The 20,749-nt window shown below is 42.7% G+C and overlaps 1 protein-coding gene across 5 annotated transcripts in view; it reads right to left on the bottom strand.

Moving 5' to 3' along the window:
* Nucleotides 1–2,561: 2,561 nt before the first annotated feature.
* The window catches only part of LOC123504136, a 56,930-nt gene continuing 38,742 nt past the window's right edge, over nucleotides 2,562–20,749 (bottom strand). For all 5 annotated transcript variants that reach the window (XM_045254458.1, XM_045254460.1, XM_045254462.1 and 2 more), the window contains one exon: nucleotides 2,562–5,899. In XM_045254458.1, the coding sequence (XP_045110393.1) occupies nucleotides 5,734–5,899 (166 nt within the window). In that variant the 3' untranslated portion in view covers nucleotides 2,562–5,733. The remainder of the gene's footprint in view (nucleotides 5,900–20,749) is intronic.

Genomic DNA, 20,749 nt, shown 5'->3' on the forward strand with positions numbered 1-20,749 from the left:
GAAGTGCTGCCTTACACTTCTAGAAACATACACTGTTATGCCTACAATGTGCTAGGAGTACCATACCATGTATACAATTAGGGTTTGTGGGAGGCTATCACTGAGTATGACTAATCGAAAAAGAAATCACGCTTTCATACAAAATGTCCTGTTATGTACACGTACAATGCGCTTTGGAATCTTCTTGGCGTGTATATGTGTATTTGTATGGTGTTGGCAGAAGGCTGTCTGTGCTCACTGCTACATTATCAAGATCCTGGTCCAAAGCGATGCTTTTATGTGTAGGGTGAGCCTTCTGTGTAGCTTTGTGATCTGTGTTCCAAGTGTACCTACCTACTACAGCTGTCTTTGGCGGGGGATTGGAAGGTTGACTGCACAGGAAATGAAAGTCAGTCTCTCTCTCTCTCTCTCTCTCTCTCTCTCTCTCTCTCTCTCTCTCTCTCTCTCTCTCTCTCTCTCTCTCTCTCTCTCTCTCTCTCTCTCTCTCTCTCTCTCTCTCTCTCTCTCTCTCTCTCTATATATATATATATATATATATATATATATATATATATATATATATATATATAAATACTACTACCAGCACCGCCACTATCGCCGTCACTACTACTACTACTACTACTACTACTACTACTACTACTACTACTACTACTACTACTACTACTACTACTACTATTGGTGTTTTTGTTGATGAGTGTAGTAATAATAAAATGATTAGATAAGCTTTGTGGCTCGTGGAAGTAAAATTATATTAGCTCAGTGTGTATTGTTTACTATGTGCAAATCAGAGGTGGCTGGAGAGGTGTCGATATATAGATGAGTTTTGTCAAGGCTATTGAACGCCACCATATTAAAAGCAAATAGCTGTTAAGGATCAGTAGCGTATTAATTGAAAGAGGAACTAAAGGCTCGACTGATTGTACTAAATGATCCAAGAATGAGTGGGTGGTTTTGCAAAATTTTCATGTGAGTTTCAGATTGTCTCGAACTCTTTTGCCTTTGGACTAAGCATACTTATAGACCGAGTAGACGACTGAATTGGATAGAAACTGGGAAAATAATCAATCATAATCTACTGTCGTTAGGATACAAATAGTAATACAGACTATAGTATCGTATGATGTTAGAAAACGGAAGTAGTGTATGCTTGATAAACCTTTGTGTCTGGGCGCGTGTTTTCCAGGGTGCTTTCCGACCAGAGGGAGGTGACTGTGTTATGTGCTAATTACTCTTCTCATACGTACCGTCTAGGCACTCTAGTGGGTTGTGGTCATGCAAAAGGAGCTTATATGTTTAATAATTGTCTTTTAGGAAGCCATTAACTTTCCGACAAGAATTAACAGTTCATGTGACTGTGAGTGAAGATGAGTTATTTTTTCTTTTTCCTCCTCCTCCTCCTCCTCCTCCTCCTCCTCCTCCTCCTCCTCCTCTTCCTCTTCCTCTTCTTTCTCCTCCTCCTCTTCCTCTTCCTCTTCTTCCTCCTCCTCTTCATCCTCCTCCTCTTCATCCTCTTCCTCCTAATCTTTCTCTTCCTTTTCCTCCTCCTCCTCCTCCTTCTCCTCCTCCTCCTCCTCCTCCTCCTCCTCCTCCTCCTCCTCCTCCTCCTCCTCCTCCTCCTCCTCCTCCTCCTCCTCCTTTCCTGCATCATCATCCTCACCACCACCACCTCCACCACCATTAGCATCAACATAAACTTATTTTTTTTGTGTGAGGTAGAAAGGATGCGATAGGTAACAAATAGAGGGAGTGTGAGCCCGTCATGTTAGAATACCAGTGCTAGTTTGCTAAGAGTTACGGATGCCAAATGGGGGCTAAACGGCAGTAACACAGTATCGTAGGCTAGTATTAGTGGCTGTCAGGCTATCATTACGCTGAACTAATGGCATCTCAGTGAAGTCAGAGTGAATTAGGCACAAGCTAGTCTTCCCATAGTTTCTGAGGTATTGTCATGGTTGTATGTGGATGAACCTGCTGTGTCTCTTCTATTGTTTCATGTTTTCTCAATTTGTAAGCAGTTTTTTTCGTAAGATTGCCAGCGGATAAGACTAAAGATTAAGAGCAAAGCGTGCGTGTGACAGAGTTATGAACCTTAGATTGTGACTCTTCCTGGAAAGATATTATAATAGGAACACAAGAACATTGAATATACAAGGATTTGATCAAAATTCACACGTACCATAAATACATACCTTGTCTCCCTCCATGGTAAGGTTGACGTGGCGCCACGCTCACTGCTTGTCACCAGTTAGTGCATAAGGCCGTCCATGATCTGCAAAAAGCTAATCACCAATACTCCCTTGGCACACTATCACAGTTTGGTACACAGGATAATCAGAAAGAAACTTTAAGATCACACACACACACACACACACACACACACACACACACACACACACACACACACACACACACACACACACACACACACACACACACACACACACACACACACACACACACACACACACACACACACACACACACACACACACACGTGTGTGCGTTTATTATGACAGATATAACATTTCAGCTCTGAGATACAAGGAAAAATTAGAAACTGCTTTGCCGCCGGAAACAATTTTATTGTTATGAGAATGCCGCGGGCGAAGGTCACTCCATGGGCAGCCGTCGAATCCCACGGTGTGAGACTTCCGAAAGGCTTCTGCGACGCGTGGCGCTCTGCTCACCGGAACGGAGAAGTGTACAGTGTACATATGTACTGTGGATATTGCCGGGAAGGCCCTATCGCTCGCGGCTGGTTCTTTGCAGCGCGTGTGGTTGCTGCGCGGCAACACTTTTACATTGTTTGTAGCCTCGAGTATCCTACAGTTTAAAAGATTATGCCCAGTGGTAATGCTCATAATTCGATACACAGATCACAAAGGAAACTCAGAAAGCGATTGCCACTGTCCTCTTTCTGCACACACACACACACACACACACACACACACACACACACACACACACACACACACACACACACACACACACACACACACATAAATAAATAAGTTAAAAGACTTATGAAAAAAATACCCGAAATGAATTAATACATAGTTGTTCGAAAGTCATCCCACGAAAACAGTGCATTAGTTGTCAGGACACGACAAAGTTTAGTGTATAAATGCGGTGAGAAGATCTGTTCTGTCCAGACTGACGAAGGATGGGGAATGGGGATCATAGATCACCATCAGGAAGGGAGGAGAGGGTGAAATGCAGACAACAAGCAGGAGCGTTATCAGGGAGGATAACAGACACTCAAAAGGTGCTGTGCACGTACATGTGTGTGCACTCAATGCCTGACATGTATGAATGTGGTCAGCCACCCCGATAGCATTCCAGAAAGGCTCAACAATGAGTAGGAGAAAACAATGAAGCTGAATTAATTGATTGGATTAAGATATGACTGCAATGCGTAAAAAAAACTATTTCTAAACAGTAACAATACAGATATGTGACAAATATAAGTAATACATGGGAATTCAATCACTGAAACTGGCCATAAACTGCTACGATATATTGGGCGATGAAAATGACGAATGCGGAAAAAAAATGAAATGTCTATTTAACAAGTCTTGGGCGCTGGAATTTGCCATATTATTGACATGAATCAAATTATAATGTTTCCAGATTCTTAATAGGTTAATAGTTATTAATGCCTGAAATTTGAAACACAATTTGAAGCAAGGATCGATGTGAGGGTGATCACGTCTAGGGAGCGTGAGGGCGTACACAGGACGCTGCGGGGAAGGTTCTGCTGGAAGGCTTAGAGTTCGAGGAGGATTACGTCATACGATGGAAAAATAATGCCCATGACTTTAGACACATTAAGTAGACTGAAATTTTATAAGATGCTTTTTTTTGCTGAAGACGCTCAAAACACCGAAACACACACACACACACACACACACACACACACACACACACACACACACACACACACACACACACACACACACACACACACACACACACACACACACACATTTAGGTTCGCTACAAAATATCTACATTAATTTCTACGAAAATGGCAAGATATCGTTTGGTACTCGTTCGCTGCCTCATTATAGGAGTCGCCCTATTTCTGGAACCTCACAAGCGCAATAAGCCGCCTGACATTTCTCCGAGAAAATTGTGTTAGCTGAGGAGGGCATGCTTTACGTGTACGTATTAGAATGTTTTATGTTGATTGGCTCAAATTAATGATTTCTTTCATACTCAAATTTACCGAGAGAAGAAAAAAAAAATGGGAATGTTCTCGTATCTTTTTAGTTTAGCAACGTGAAACAAACTGTAAATGTCTATCATGAAGGAAATTCAACTATCTAATGCTTCCAAGAGGTAACTTTAAACCGCTCCTATAATTCTGCTGTGCGACCTCTCATTGAAATCATGGTAGTGACAGACACTTAAATATTGGCTGAGATTCTCTGTCCTGTCTGAAGAAAGTCTATTAGTCTTTTCTTTCGTCAGCATTCATTCAGAGTTAAGATGTATGAGTTAGCACCAACTTCCGGGACGCAGTGGGCCATGCAGGGTCACTCTAGTCAGTCTCCTGCAGGGCTCGTGTTCCCGATCTCCTCCCCAAGAAATTGTTCTCTAATATTAGTGCAAATAATTTCAATAAAGATACTAATTAACTTTACATGCAAACTATAAGTTACACACACACACACACACACACACACACACACACACACACACACACACACACACACACACACACACACACACACACACATCAACATAACAAGGAATGAGAAGGGACAGGAGTTCAAATAACTTGCATACCTAAACGCATGACAAAGCGGCATATGTACAGACAACATTGGTGCCAGGAAAAGCGTGGATTAGCAAGACGATAAAGATGAGTGAGGTAAGCTGGTGAGGTAAGCTGATACCCTCTCGTAAGAGGTAGAACATATACATAATACAATAGTTTTGGGGGGCAGGGGAGCCTCTCATTGACTTGGATGTTACAAATTTCAGAATGCAATAACAAACCATTAAATACAATGCTGTTCCCTTGATTTTACCGTATGTTGTGGATGTGTACCAGAGATATACATTACTTCATTCATCTTTGTCTTCCTTTTCTGCGGAAATTTTGTAATGAATAAAAAGTAATGGAAAATGATAACAGCGACCATCAGCTGGAGTTAGTTGGAGATCGTTGTTTTGATGGGGCGCGGGTCACACACTGGTTGGCGAGTGTCACGGTCTTGATGTTGTCGACGCCTCGCCTGCCTCCTTTTTTCAGATTAAGGGACTCGACTCAGATGTGTCACAAGTGCTAAGCTCATCTGCCGAAGTTGTTTTCAGAAAGGTTATTAGGTTGTAGCCAAAGGTTCATATCAGTTCATATCAGCTTATGCCTATTTTTGGTTTGTCAGTTGTCTCTGGGAAATGTCAATGTTCACTCTATTTTCTGGTGTCTGTCAGGAGCCGCAGCAGTTCATGGTCCGTGTCTCAGCACCGTCACTTAACGCCGTCGCTCTTCCACTGAGCTAAAGACGCCGACACCGTTTACAAAACGAAAGAAATGCTAACCAAGCCGTTATGTGGCTTCATGAAAGTGGGTCGACGTAAGTAATATTCACACTGTTCAACGAGAGAATAAAGGTGACAGTGCAAGGATATAGTCACTGCTGGTCACAAGATGGGCACTGTGAGTCTCGTGAGATGCGGTGCTCCATCCGTCCTCCCTCGATGTCCTGTAGTCCTGCTTGAGAATTACACATAATCGTCCCCGAACCAGTACTCGTACATGTACAGTAGTAGGTCGAGGGGCTGGACTAGACACGGAAACTCGTACTGACAGTCTCTCTCTCCCTCGTCGCCGTAGCGGGCAGCCCTCTGGTAATCGGTGAGCTCCGCCTCAGCCACGTCGGGGATGGACCTGCGAAACGATTTGGGTTAGTGACTCCAGGACATCTGCAGACTCCGAGAACAACACATACATACACACTTACTGAATCCAGGGTTCCTAAACTGAGCTGTATATCTTTAATACTCAAAGGAAACATAAGTAAATCACGTTAAATAACTGATAATTAAACAAGTATCTTCAAAATCCCCTCACAAAAGAGGAACACACGTAACAACCTTCGGTCAAGGACTGATGCACGTATGCCTCGTCAACACGCAACTCAAATACTCTTCAGACGTGCGACTCGTATATGGAGAGTATGGTATCGTCTGCCTTGCATATAATATGTTCATTCGCCGGTTTAATGTCGGTGTAGCTGTATTAAATATGATACTTTGTTATCAGACCCACACACGCACACACACACGCATCCCCGCCCCTTCCAACGCAGCAAACACTAGACTGCTTATGTCGAGGTGGGAGTCATCCTAGTCCCTTGGTGGTGTATGTGGTTTGAATGCTGTGGTGGGGCTGGCGGCGTGATCTGTGAGTTGAGTGTTATCTGTAAGGGAGGAGGGTTGTATGTATTCTAAGGTGAGTGAGGCAAGGGAGGGCACGAGGGAAGCGGTGCTGGGATGTGAGAAGGTAACTGAGAGAGAGAGAGAGAGAGAGAGAGAGAGAGAGAGAGAGAGAGAGAGAGAGAGAGACTAATGTCCGTATTCAGAAACGCCTTGTTCTCTCACCACGAGTTTTCCAAGGTCACAAAGACGACTAGCCAGGTTTTCAAAATAGTTTCTCTTGATGATAAACTTGCCAATCTATCACCAGAACTATAAAAATTTTCCTGAAAACAAGAGTTTCTTCAGCTAAAGCCTTTGGAAAGTAGTGATGGGGAGAGAGCAAAGCATTTCATATTACCGGCCTCACACACACACACACACACACACACACACACACACACACACACACACACACACACATGTGCACACAAGGGTAATCCACTGTTAGCGAGACATTCGAAACCTCAGTAGGGAAGCCTCGGAACACAATGGGCCAAACATTACCAAGGCCTTCTGTCGCCCAGCTGGAGTCTACATAAAAGAAAGGATGGCTGGTGATGAGGCACTTGAAGACCAGTTTCAGCTTCTCTGGCGGGATGTTCTGCGTACTTTTTCTCTCTTTAAATTTTTGCCAGCATACATCAATGGTCTTCGTTCAGAAACGCTTTGCTCTCTCTCCATGAATATTTTCCAAGGCCACAGAGATGAATAGCCGGGTTTTCAACGATGATTCTCCAGTTAATAATGTAGAAATCATGTCAGTCTGCCTCTAGAACCGTAAAAATACCTCTAAAACTCGTGTAAATTTAAATGAAACCTTTTGAAATGTGGAGGTGAAGCACACAAATGTTTGAGAGTACGACCTAATGTGTTAACCACTTTCACGGCATTTTCTTTCACTTGTGTCTTCATTTCCTTTCCCTATACATCTTTTCATCACATCCCACTGACTAACCTATTCATTTCATGCCACGCTTGGTCTATCTTCCTTCTCTCCTTGCCTCTGTGTGACTCCTTTTCATAATTTTCTCCTTGTCTCGCCACTCCATCTCTCCGTGTCCCTCAGCCCATTGAGAGGCTTTGCATCACTGTGGCCTCCTGGGTTTTTTCCTTCATCGTCCCACAATAATATCTAGTCATCCATGTTACCTCTCCTTAACCTCTTCCCTGGTCCATCCACTCCCTCCCCCTACACTCCATATAATGTCTGGCCCTATACGCGCCACCACTCAGGTTTTTAAATGACGCTCTGAAAGCCTTGCACTTTTTATAACATCCATAAAAACGGTTTACGATGCAGCACGCTGGGAAAGAGAAAACAGTGAGATAAAATATGAAAGCTGCACTGAAGATGACTTGTTTTCTCGCCTAGAATCACTCGTTACATTAAATCACCTGTAAAAAAATTAAAAGGGATCGATTATGTTATCAATATGTCATTCCATCCCATGATATATATTTTTTTTTTTATTTTGGCCATCGTTGGTTTGTATTCCGTGTCCATCTCGCTAAGTACGAACAGATATTCCAGTAGTGAGGATGCCACTGTCTTATTTGGTATCAGGTGAACAATAACAAGAACATTACAGAGGATAATATCAGTAACTGTCTTGTTGTTTTTGGCTCCAGTGTGTGTGTACGTTATTCTCTCTCTCTCTCTCTCTCTCTCTCTCTCTCTCTCTCTCTCTCTCTCTCTCTCTCTCTCTCTCTCTCTCTCTCTCTCTCTCTCTCTCTCTCTCTCTCTCTCTCTCTCTCTCTCTCTCTCTCTCTCTCTCTCTCATTGTAAGGCATGCCACATTTCCATCACCGTTCATCATGGCGACGCGGAAAAGCTGTAAGAACACTACTTTCTTCTAACGCTCATCAAGATGTCAGCAGTGGAAGTAATAAAGAGCTTAACCCCTTTATTACTGGGACGCATTTTTTTACCCTGAGCTTTGGGAGCGATTAGGCGATTTTATCTACATTAGGAAGGGTGTATGGAGGTCAGAAGATTAATGGGCAAAGTCTTCACTATTTTAATCCCACATAAGTTTCTGAAGCTGTAGTTAATCACCAAATAGTAACCAGAATGAATACAAAAACCTGTCCTGGTACTGAAGAAGTTAAGCATATACCACCCCCGTGAATGCCTACACAACTTTTCTCGATTCATCAGTGGTACGTGTTTACAAGCACATTCTAGATCTTGAGGAATGGAAGCGATATGTAGAAGAATACTATAATCTTTTCCTTGTTTAATTCCTTCAGTAACATGACGCGTTTCCATATTCATTGTGGTTACTATTTGGTGATTCTATACAGTTTCAGAAACTTATGTGGGGGATCAAAAATAGTAAAGACTGTGGCTATTAATCTTCTAACTTCCATAGAAACTTGCTGATGTCAATAAAATGGTCTAATCGTACACAAATCTCAAAGTAAAATATGTCCTAGTACTAAAGGGAGTTAATCTTATTTTGGAGGACCCTGCATGTGTTTGTATGCGTCTTAAGGGACAGTTAGATTATTCAATAAGCACATAATACAATAGCAATAGTTCGTGATAAGAAATACCGGGTTGATGTGGCCTGAGTAAGTGCCATTGTGAAGGACAGGACTAAACAACAACCTAACAACGGCAGACCAGAGACCGTGTGTTGAGAGCAAAGCCACCACTGTGTTTAGCCAACCAAGAGGGGAAGCTCTGCGCAGTGTTGTGTAATGAATGTTGAATGAAGTGTTCTTGATCACCACTGTGACGAGCAGAACTAAATAAAGCAGCTAAGTAATAGCTGAAAGAATGGTCATAATTTTCCCGTCCGTAGAGTCAGAGAGAGAGAGAGAGAGAGAGAGAGAGAGAGAGAGAGAGAGAGAGAGAGAGAGTTGGTATTTACTGTAATTCGCAAGTGACATGAACATAACAATAAATGATAACTTCCTCAGAAAGTTTATATATATATATATATATATATATATATATATATATATATATATATATATATATATATATACACACATGAGGTAGGCTGTCGTATACAGCACGCGTACAGCAGAGTTACTTGTATACAGTTGCGTCCTAGAGCTACATGATTTGTGTTGTATACTGAATTTCATAAAGATTTCACTATTCACTGTCTATAACATTGGCAGTTTTTTTTTTTTATTTATACAAAGTGGACTTTTCACGGGAATTTATGGGCTAAAGGGGTTACTTTTTGGGGTACCTCCCATCTCAAAGCCCACCCGCTAGGAAACCGTTGCCCCAGTGAGGAAGCCTACACTCGGACCGTGGACAGGATTCGAACCCGTGAATTGGAGACCCCTCGGACCTCAAAGCACGCATGGTTCCGCTGTACCACGGCGGCCTTGTATTTCTAGTTTGATACATAGAAATAACAACGTATCTTTGTCATAATCACAATAGGAAGAAATAGTGGTGCAGATGATTCAGAGTGGTTAATGACAGTGATAATTATGATGGTAAATAAATAAGTGTTGATATGCTATACTTTTGAATATTAATCTCTTTTGTACCAGCACGCGTTTTCATATTCATTCAAGTTACTATTTTGGCGATTTAATACAGCTTTCGAAACATATGTTGGGATTAGAATAGTGAAGACTCTGGCCATTAATCTTCTGACCTCCATAGACCCTTCCTAATGCAAATCAAACCATACCCAAAAATCAAGGTAAAAATGCGTCTCAGTATTGAAGGGGTTAAGGGTGAAACTGAATATCTATACTAATATCTATAATACTATGTGAATGTCTGGGCAGTGGCAAGGCAAGAAAAATAAAGTAAATACCAGTACAAGAGAAGTCACGTTGTTATTTGCTCTCTTTTCCTCAATATGAATAAACAGTATTGTCGAAAAAAGAAAAGAATAGTTGTGTGTTCTCTTCCTTCCTCATGGCTCGGCTTATACACACAGAACACAGAAAAAGCAACGGTATGTCTGTCTCTATTCAAATCTGTTTTGGCAGCGCTCGTAAACAGAACGATGCCCTCTGAGGCCTAATTCACGTGCCGAGACTTAAAACGAGAAAGTACGGCTCCGAGCAAGGCCGAGGCAGGGAGTATTGGATCTGAAGTTCATGGGCGTTCGTAGGCAGAAGAAGGATTTGAGATAGTATTCTCTTTATTTTCGTAATTTGAAAAATTCAGGTTTAGGAAAGAAATGGGAAGAAACTGGTTTTCAAACAGAGTGGATGCTGAGTGGAAAGGACTCTGTGGTTATGTAGTCGGGGCTGCATCAATAGGGAGCTTTAAAAGAAGATTAGATAAGTTCATGGATGGGAATGATAGATGGAATTAGGTAGCTTAAACATACAGGGAATGCCTCGTGTAGGCCTGGTGGCCTCTTGCAGATTCCCTCTTTTCTTATGTTCTTATGTTCTTATGTTCTTACGTAACAAGGAAGCTCTGTACTGTTTTCTTTATTAGCGCTATCGCATTACTTCAATCCTTAGACTACCATGACGCGTTTCCATATTCATTCTGCTTACTATTTGGTGATTTTACACACCTTCAGAAACTTATGTGGGAGATTAGAATAGTAAAGACTGTGGCCATTAATCTCCTGTCCTCCATAGGCCCTTCCTAATATCAATAAAGTGTTCTAATCATACACGAATCTGAAAGTGAAAATGTGTCCAAGTATTGAAGCGGTTCAGATTATTGGAAATGTATTGAGAAATCCACAAACTTCTGGTGTTGGAAGCGAGGAGGAAGAAAGGTGGCAAAATGGCCGGTATTTGAGCCGATAATCATTTCTCCTCCTGATCTATAATGATCTCTTAATGTGTTCCTCTTCACTCTGGCGCTATATCTGTCATAACTCTCGCCATAAATATACCATCAGTTTCAATTAAGACAAGCGATTTATTTTCCTCAAATACAGCGTGGAATCTTTCGCTATTTCTTATCAGCACACAGAACAGGTTAACCTTTTCCTTTGACCTTGAGCAGCAAATCACAGCCCTTCATCCCTCTCTACTAGACAACAGCTCGCCCTTGTCCTGGAGTCGTCAGAGGATTAATGGTCATGCACCTCGTACTACCAGGCCACACCCACTCTGTAACGGGCTCTCTCACCCATACTTCCCATCCATTTCGTTCTGTTCATTCAGCGAGAGCACACAGAGTAAACGTTCGATGTTTTTTTCTACCTCTGTTCACCGAGTTTCTCCTTTTACCTTGGTGTAGTTGTGTAGGTAGCATTTATCTGATTGATGGATTTATTTTATGGTTTTGTTTATTTTGGTTATTTTTTTTCCTGCTTTGTGATTCTAGTGTGGATCGTCTTTCTGTGCCTCTGTTCTTGGCTTTGTTTCTTTCATGGCTCTAGCTCTACCAGTTTGTCAGTCTGTCACTTTCTGTTTGTCTACTTGTCTGTCTTAGTTTATCTCTCTCTCTCTCTCTCTCTCTCTCTCTCTCTCTCTCTCTCTCTCTCTCTCTCTCTCTCTCTCTCTCTCTCTCTCTCTCTCTCTCTCCATGGCTATGTAACAACACAATATTTTGGCTCTGTACGAGTTTACATTACGAATAGATAAAAAAAAAATAAGTGAAACGAGTGCAGCCGGCAACACCCTCTTCTCTTTCCCTCCTGCCTCCATCCCTCACCCTCTCCCCACCCCATCTTCCACCATCCGGATCTCGCCATACAGGGTCGGCATCTCGGTGTGTCTCTACTAGCCGGGCTACGGGCAGGAGGAACCAGTGAAACACCGTCTCTGAGCTGTGTGACGCTTCTCTGCACAGATCATGGGAAGGGAGTTAAATAAATTGTGGTACCACTAACAAGCATTAACTGTGACTTGATGAAGGAGGATGGCCGAGGTGAACACAAGGCAGTGGTCTCTCATGCAAATGGTAATAAGAGCATTTTACGAGTTTCTTCCCTCCGCGTCTGCTTCTCATTGCGACTTCTGATATAGGTTAAACCAATTAGTTCCTGGCGCAGCTGATGGAGTTACGCCTGAAGGGAGTGCGAGTGAGGCTGGTGATGGAGGGTGGGGGCGGGAAGAGCCGGAGAAGGAACCTGCAGGGGGAGTGAGGGATAGGATGGGATAGGCAGGATGGTGGGTGGTTACGTGTTGCGTGCCTGCCTGCTTGAACCACAGCAAGATAGTGTTTTGCTAATATTATCTTGGGTTCCTTGAGTTTCATGGTTACAGGAACTTGTTCTGTTGTCTCATTGCTTCTCTCTCTCAGGAAGTGCCAGCGAAACGTGAGGCCGCTACGTGAGGTTCCTTCGTCACTGCTAAGGTCCTTCCCCGCGTCTTTTTTCCTCGTTTCCTTCTCGATGAACGCGTGATGACTTTTTATTGTGACTTCCTGTTAATCATAATTACCGTAGAGAGCCTTTGGTGAATGGGATCGTTTTTATTTGCACCTGTATTGGACGACCAGAGAGAGAGAGAGAGAGAGAGAGAGAGAGAGAGAGAGAGAGAGAGAGATCGTATGTGAATGAGTATTAACACTACATCATCTAGTTGGTATCTCTTCCATATAGCCCGCCATCTCCCATGACGGCAGGTGCGGCAGGTGCAAAATAAAAATAGCACTTAAGAATTAACCATAAAACCCGTCCCATCATTACGCCAGGACGCTCTCTGCTCTGTCTGGGCCACCATGGCTGTACCGCCGCCTGGCCTCCCTCGCTGCCTCCCATCCATCATCATCAAGCGGCAGCCCTTCAAATGACAGGACTCGAGTGACTGTTATGGAAGGAAACAACAGTCCTTTCTCCTCGCTGACTTCTGGGTCTGTTGAAGCAGCGGCTGTCAGTGTCCTGCCGGCTGCTTCCCGCATCTTGTCATCCTCGGCCGGATTCAGGCTTCACGGACGCTCTGACCCTCTTTCTTCCCCGCCAGATTGAGGCGTAATTTCACCGTCTGTCTACAGACCACGAATATTCGTTTAAAAATGGCTTTATAATGCTTTTTTTTTTCTCGTTAGCGGGAAAAAAGTTTCTTGTGAGAGTTTAGTTTTTCTCGTTGGTGCTTCTATTCTCTTCACGCTTAGAGGTTAACAACAGCTTGACACCGGACGCTAATGCCGCGGTAGTTGCAAGAAAAAGCTTTAACTGTTCACGCTGTAATAACAATTGTAATGCCTAAATGAAACTTTTTTAATAGAGCAGATTTTGTTTACACTTTGCCATATCTGTTAGAATAATTACAATATTCTGAAAACTATCTGGAATCCCATCACACTTGTTTTCTCTGCTAAGTGATTCGCAATAATGCGATAGTGCAATAATGAAAGATATGAGTCATCTTTACGTACATTCTCACAAGTTAGTTCTTACGTTTCCTGCGGTGACTAGGGAACTAGCTAGGGAACTAGAATTAAACTTAATCCCTTCAGTACTGAGATGCATTTTTACCGTGATTTGTTTTTTAAGTATGATTAGACGATTTTATTTGCATTAGAAACGGTCTATGGAGGCCTAAAGAGACTTTATTATGCAAATCCCAATATATATTTCTGAAGCTGTATAAAAATCACCAAAATAGCAACCACAATGAATATGAAAACATGTCTTGGTACTGAAGAAATTAAAATATATGTAATGGCAGCGCTGTACTCCTAGATCTGAACTCTGGAACAATGAATAGTCTGGGACGACTCAGTTTGTTCGGCGTGAGAGAGGTTAAACACACACTAGCATCTCTGTACAGACATGGTAAGGGCGGTGGACCACCCTTCCCAGTACGTGACGCGGCACACCAAGCTTTCTCCCGTCTCTGAATTTGTTTTCTGTCAGATGTAGTAGTAGCCTTGCCCTCGTGTGCCCTACTTAACGTTAAGGTTAGTGTCAGTGAACAGTGAAATTGCCTTTGTTGATGGACATATATAAAGAAGATCCCGAATGTGGAAGGAAAAATGACCAGCGGATTTTAAGTTTTTGTATTACACACTAGTATTCAGAAATGCCTTGCTCTATCACAGCGACAGTTTTCCAAGACCACAGAGAAGATTAGCTCGGTTTTCAAGACAGTTTTCCTTATAATAATCTAGAAATCTTACCAGTCCATCACCGGAATTGTAAAAATACCCTTAAAAACATGAACTTTTTCAACTAAAGCCTTTGGAAAGTAGTGATGGTGAGAGAGCAAAGCGTTTAAGAATACTGACCACACACCCAGGAAATTTCAGAAGATTGTTTATTATTGTGTTATTATGTTATTAAGAAGGCATAAGAATACTCTCTCTCTCTCTCTCTCTCTCTCTCTCTCTCTCTCTCTCTCTCTCTCTCTCTCTCTCTCTCTCTCTCTCTCTCTCTCTCTCTCTCTCTCTCTCTCTCTCTCTCTCTCTCTCTCTCTCTCTCTCTCTCTCTCTCTCTCTCTCTCTCTCTCATTCTGTCATGGATGCTTCCGTACATCACTTAGGTTTGCCCACTGTCTGAAAGCATCTGAAAGGGGGGAAAGAAAAGCACACAGCGGGGTCTTGACTCAGCAGGATTCGCACCAGCTCATATACTGCCTTTAGGTCAGTGTTGGGATGAATTGTATGTTTCAAGACATTTGTCTCAGACCTTTGGCTAACTGTATTTGAACTTTAAGGGAACTGGCAATCAAGTGGGCCTTATCTTATTATTTTTGTTGCCCTTAGTCGGCTTTCACCCTTGCATGAAAAAAATATATGCATGAGTCTATTTGCTCATGATGTGTTGTGACAGAGAGAGAGAGAGAGAGAGAGAGAGAGAGAGAGAGAGAGCAATTTCTTTGTCCATCTAGAACATTGTTGGTCAGATACAAAGGGAAAAAAAATCATTCTGGCCTAGCGGAAACGTGTGACAATCCATTTTTTACTCCTTTGTAGCTGAAGCGAAACAATCTTTGGGTTTTTCTGCTTTTTAGGAAAAAGCTTTGTACTTAATTTAATTTGTTGGTCGCTCTGACACTCTTTTTTTTTTCTCCACCTTAATGCTGTATGTGTTAGGGTAAGGAATGTATGTATGTATGCATGTCATAATTCCTGTGGCATCAATGGACGTGAGTAATGGAATGCTGGTCATGGTCGCATTTTTCCACTTCACTGCAGAGGAAAACGGTTGTACCATTCTCTGCAGCAAAACACACACGAAAGAAAGTCATATTATAAGGAATCTTTACACAATTGTACGGTAAATTTTCAGCACTATAGGTTCACCATCTAACTGTAGTTTTATTTAGTTTATTCTTTTTTCTTTCAGGATACGTCAGCCTCTTGAATCACCGCCTGTGGGAGACTGTTCAAGATGCCAGTAAGTAGTGAATATTCTTTGCGTTGACTCTCAGTTGACGTGCACACTCTATAAACAGCTCATGCAGCTCACTGGTGTAGAGATTCAAGACTCAGTGTGTCCTAGTTATCACCGGCTCATGTTAGTGGTTACCGGCTCTACAGACGCTAGACAGGTGGTGGCCCGCTGGCTGAAAACATTCTTGTCTGTGACCGCACCTGAGTGATATTGTTCTTATGGCTCTTGAAATAACTGAGTTGTTGGTCTTTTGTTGTTGTATTTTAAGCAAGTCGTCACTCATGCGATGGACTTTGTTTGTGCATGTATGAAGCTTAGAGATGTAAACACTTTTCGTGATAGCTTTGTCCACACTATCATGTCCAAACTCTTAATACTTATCTGGCCGCGTGGGACTGTCTCGGTTACTTCTTTGGTCGTTAAACAATTTAGAACTTTTTATTGTGAGCCAGGTGGAAATAGATGCAGATCTTGTTGAGTGTTATCTTCAATCTAAGTGAATCTTGAAAGATGATATTTAATAAAGAAAAATAAATAAAATCGAAATGTCAAGGACCTGTGTGTGTGTGTGTGTGTGTGTCTGTGTGTGTGTGTGTGTGTGTGTGTGTGTGTGTGTGTGTGTGTGTGTGTGTGTGTGTGTGTGTGTGTGTGTCTGTGTGTGTGTGCGTGCTTGTGTGTGCTCGTGTGTGTGTGTACTGCATCACAATTCGCGTAAGATCAGAGTCACTTAAGTAGGGCAGCACGAAGGTGGGTGTAAATTGTCATGTAGATTGTAGATAAGCGCCGCCTTGGGTAGATAAAAAACAAAAAATTATATGGTAAGTCACTCTTACCAGGAAAATTCACTACTCTTTTGTCTCGTTCCTGCGGCGATGGTCAGGCAAGCTATCAAGAACCCATTTATTATAGAGAGTTTTTCCTCCTTCCTTAAGCCTGCCGCGTGCCAATGATAATGTGTGTTGTGCATTGTTTGTCACTGTTGCTGCACATTTTATTGAAGTGTGAACAATATAACGACAAAAAGTGCGATTAAATCCATAAATGTCCTTATAATAAATTTCGTGGCTGACGAATTAAGCAATGGCAATGAGAGGAGGGAGCGAGGCTGTCCTGTCTGTCGTCTTGTCTTTAGGTGTCAGCCCGTGGCCAGACACAACCTGTATTATAGCTGAGTGCGAGTCAGGACACAGATAAAATTGACGTAAGATTAGTGGCCTAGAGGGTGACTTAGGGCGTATAGCGTGACGGACATCGTTACAGGATTGAACCATGGAATCTTGGGAGGACTTAGAAATTAACTTCAAGAAAAAATAATACGGCAGGTGGAATATCCGATGGTCCAGGAAAGAAATGCGACTTTTCTAATATCATTGCAGTTGTGTAAAGATGATCTAGTACACACACACATGCAACACACGCTCTCTCTCTCTCTCTCTCTCTCTCTCTCTCTCTCTCTCTCTCTCTCTCTCTCTCTCTCTCTCTCTCTCTCTCTCTCTCTCTCTCTCTCTCTCTCTCTCTCTCTCTCTCTCTCTCTCTCTCTGTGTTACTCATTCCAATGCCCTCATTAACCTTGCATTTCACTTCTGGTCATCTCGCACCGTCTTGAGAGGAGTCAACGCCCAACGTCCGCAGAGAGAGAGAGAGAGAGAGAGAGAGAGAGAGAGAGAGAGAGAGAGAGAGGGTGGGGGGATAGAGGGAGAAACTAGTAATTTTGTAGGCTTGCATCGTGAAAGCAATATGAAGAAAAATATCCTTTCATGATTTTTAGTCGCATGATTTCCTGAGCGCGGTTCGGTAATGGCAGCAGTGTCAGCCTGTAATGACGTAGGTAGCCCACTCTGGTATTTTCCTCTAACTCACCCGAGCTACACGTCCACGCGGTCACGAGAGGCTGGCTGGCGAGGCTTGGGGCTGACTGGTTTCGTAATGTCAACTTTCACAACGGCATAACATCATATATTTTGTTCGCTTCACTACGCTGGAAAATCTAATCTAACATTTCTCGTCTCACCGTCATGCAGTATCTTGTATTTCATTGTTGTCTTTTTTTTCTGAGGATTCCTGTGAGATTTCTTTGCATTATAGTCCTCCTTGACCTCTCTATCTGATGTGTGTGTGTGTGTGTGTGTGTGTGTGTGTGTGTGTGTGTGTGAACCAAGAGCGAATGTACCCTTCAAACTCATTTGTTATTCAGTGGAAGGTCAAATGGCGAACTCAATGCTTGGAATAGAAAGAGGAGGGACGGATAGAGGAAGTGAGCAGAGGTAGGCTAGGAAATACAGGCACTGCGGGGATTAATAGAGAACATTGGTTGGAGTAGTACAATGTTTGGAAGAGGAGGGAAGGATAGAGGAAGTGGGCAGAGGTAAGCTAGGGAATATAGGAACTGCGGGGATTAATTTGTAGAGAACATTGCTTTGACTAAGTACATTATTTGGAAAAGAAGGGAAGGAGAGAGGAAGAAAGCATAGGTAGACTGGGGAATGGAACTGCAAGGGATTAATTTGTAGAGAACATTGGTTTGACGAGTAAATTGTTTATACATTAATAGCATGATTAAAGTTGCGGCTCGAACTACTGAGGTAATAGTTGGTTAGGCAAGAGTTAAGAGGCGGACGGTAAGCTGAACTGAAAGGTATGATGTAAGAGAGAGGCGTTGTGAGATTGTAGGGGTTAGGATAAAGAAGGTAAAGGAGTTAGGAATAAAGTCCATGGCGTTGGGTATTTTGCAGTTAAGTTATGAGTCACAAGGATGGAGTTAGGGAGTATAAAGGGGAAAGAATGATCGACCATAAGAACGAAGATTACTGAGACAAAGCGAATGATGCAAGATTGTATAGTGAAATGAGGGACAGAGAAAAGGAGGCTTAACCCCGTCAGTACCATGACACGTTTCCATATTCATTTTGGTTACTATTTGATAAACAGCTTCTGAAACTTATGTGAGAATTGAAATAGTGAAGACTGTGGCCATTAATTTTCTGACCTCCATAGACTCTACCTAATGTCAATAAAATGGTCTAATTGTACACAAAACAGCTAAAAATGCGTCCCAGTACTGAAGGGGTTAGGCTGTGACGTGTGATGCCTAATACACGTTAGGAAGGAAATGGAAGGAACTAAAACTCACCTGAGAAGTTAATGAAGTGTTCCTACCACCACTACAAATCATCCCTACAGTGGAACGATCAGATAAGGACCTGCCACACTCTCTCTCTCTCTCTCTCTCTCTCTCTCTCTCTGGATGTGGGTGTGATGTGAAAAACGGAAACAAGACCTTCATTCCAGCATCAGGGATAGGAGGCGGGAGAGGAGAGGGGGGCATGAAGAAAAGGTATCAGGGTGTGGTCGAAAGACGGAGAGAGAGAGCCTACTTTCGAAAACGGGTGGGTGAGTGGGCGGGAAGAGGAATGTTAAGGGGAAGGAGGGGAAGGGGCGAAGCAGTGAGCAGACATCCCCCATCCCACCTTTACAGACCTACGAGACACGATTCTCGAGTTTCACGTCTGGCTGAGGTCATTGGCGTGTATATACGGGAGGCGAGGCTATAGGGAAGGCTGCCTACATCCTGTTACAAATAGCATTAGAAGCCTGGATGTTTTACTGCTTTCTATAGCCTTGAATGTGCATTGTAACGGTTTTGTGTGGGTGAAATAAGTGATCATGGTTAGTGATAAGTATAATAAACAGATGCATATGGATGAGGGTGAAAGAAGTAACGTCCATGGAGTAAGGCTTAGAATACTGAAAGTTTTACTGTTCTATATAGCCTTGAGTGTGCATTGTAGCGGTCTTGTGTGGGTGAAATAAGTGACCATGGTTAGTTATAAGGATGATAAACATGCATGTGAGTGAGGATGAGAGAAAGAACGTGGAGTAAGGCTGAGAGTAGAGTACAGACCTGTGTGCATTGTAGCGGGAAGCCTTGTGTTGATTAGCTTAAATGGAATGAGGATAAACTAATGCATGTGGGCCAGCATGGTGCACTCTAACAGGTTGAGGAGAGGGCGAGAGAAGGAGAGGGAGCAAGAGGTGGGACTAGGTATAATGTCAGGTGTAAAAAATAGCTATGTAGATTTATTTTCCTGCTTCGTGTTAGGTTCGAGTTAGAAAAAGCTGGGATAGGAGGCTGGAAAGGACGTGGTGTATGTGTGTAGGTATGTGTGTAGGTATGTGTATGTATGTGTGTTGGTCGGGGCTGCGAGAGGGCTAGGGAAGGAAAGCTGTGATGCGAGCTGAAGTAAGCCCCGAGGGAGGAAAAGGCCGGTCAGGGTGCGGTGTGTGGAGCGGAGGAGTGCCTGCTGGGTACCACAAGAACATCGGGTATACGAGATTAATGCGGCAAGAAACAGAGTGGCGGTGTGGGTGTGGTTGGGCGTGTTAGGGGGTATTCCTGAGAACCGGACACACCTTTCACAAAAACTATTATCGGGAGTGTATGCGAGCGGTCGGGCAATGCTGGGGCGCTGAGGTTAACCTTTGCTAACCATGCCAGTTCAACAGCATTACATTAACGTGCGTGGGCTGTTGAACTTGTTTGAATCCCACGGCAGTATAATAAAGGTAGCGAAATACACTTTTTTTCTCCCTCGGATGAAAGAAAATGATGATATACTATTAAACCCTTCAATACTGGTTCACATTTTTACCTTGAGATTTATGTACGATTAGACGATTTTATTTACATTAGAAAGGGTCTATGGAGGTCAGGAGATTAATGGCCAGTTTTAACTATTCTAATCCCCTACATAAGTTTCTGAAGCTGTATACAAATTGCAATCGTCACATACTAAGCAGAATGAATATGGAAACACGTCATGGTACTCAAGGTGTTAGCGCGGGAATATACCTCATCATATAATCTCCATTTCGAAAACTGAGCATGGAAGTAGCGTTCATAAGCACGTTTTTCCTGAAGTATAAATATCAAATAAGCAGATCTTACTAACATAAAGAATATTATTTACTGAGGCTTAAACAATGTAATTTCAGTTTCTGTGAATGGGGAAATGTTAAGTAAAGCGACAGTGTGAAGATGTAAAGGAAAAGAGCAAGACATGGAAGTGGCTGTGTAAGGAAGGCTG

This window comes from Portunus trituberculatus, chromosome 15, assembly GCF_017591435.1.
Source record: "Portunus trituberculatus isolate SZX2019 chromosome 15, ASM1759143v1, whole genome shotgun sequence".
Lineage (NCBI taxonomy): Eukaryota > Metazoa > Arthropoda > Malacostraca > Decapoda > Portunidae > Portunus > Portunus trituberculatus.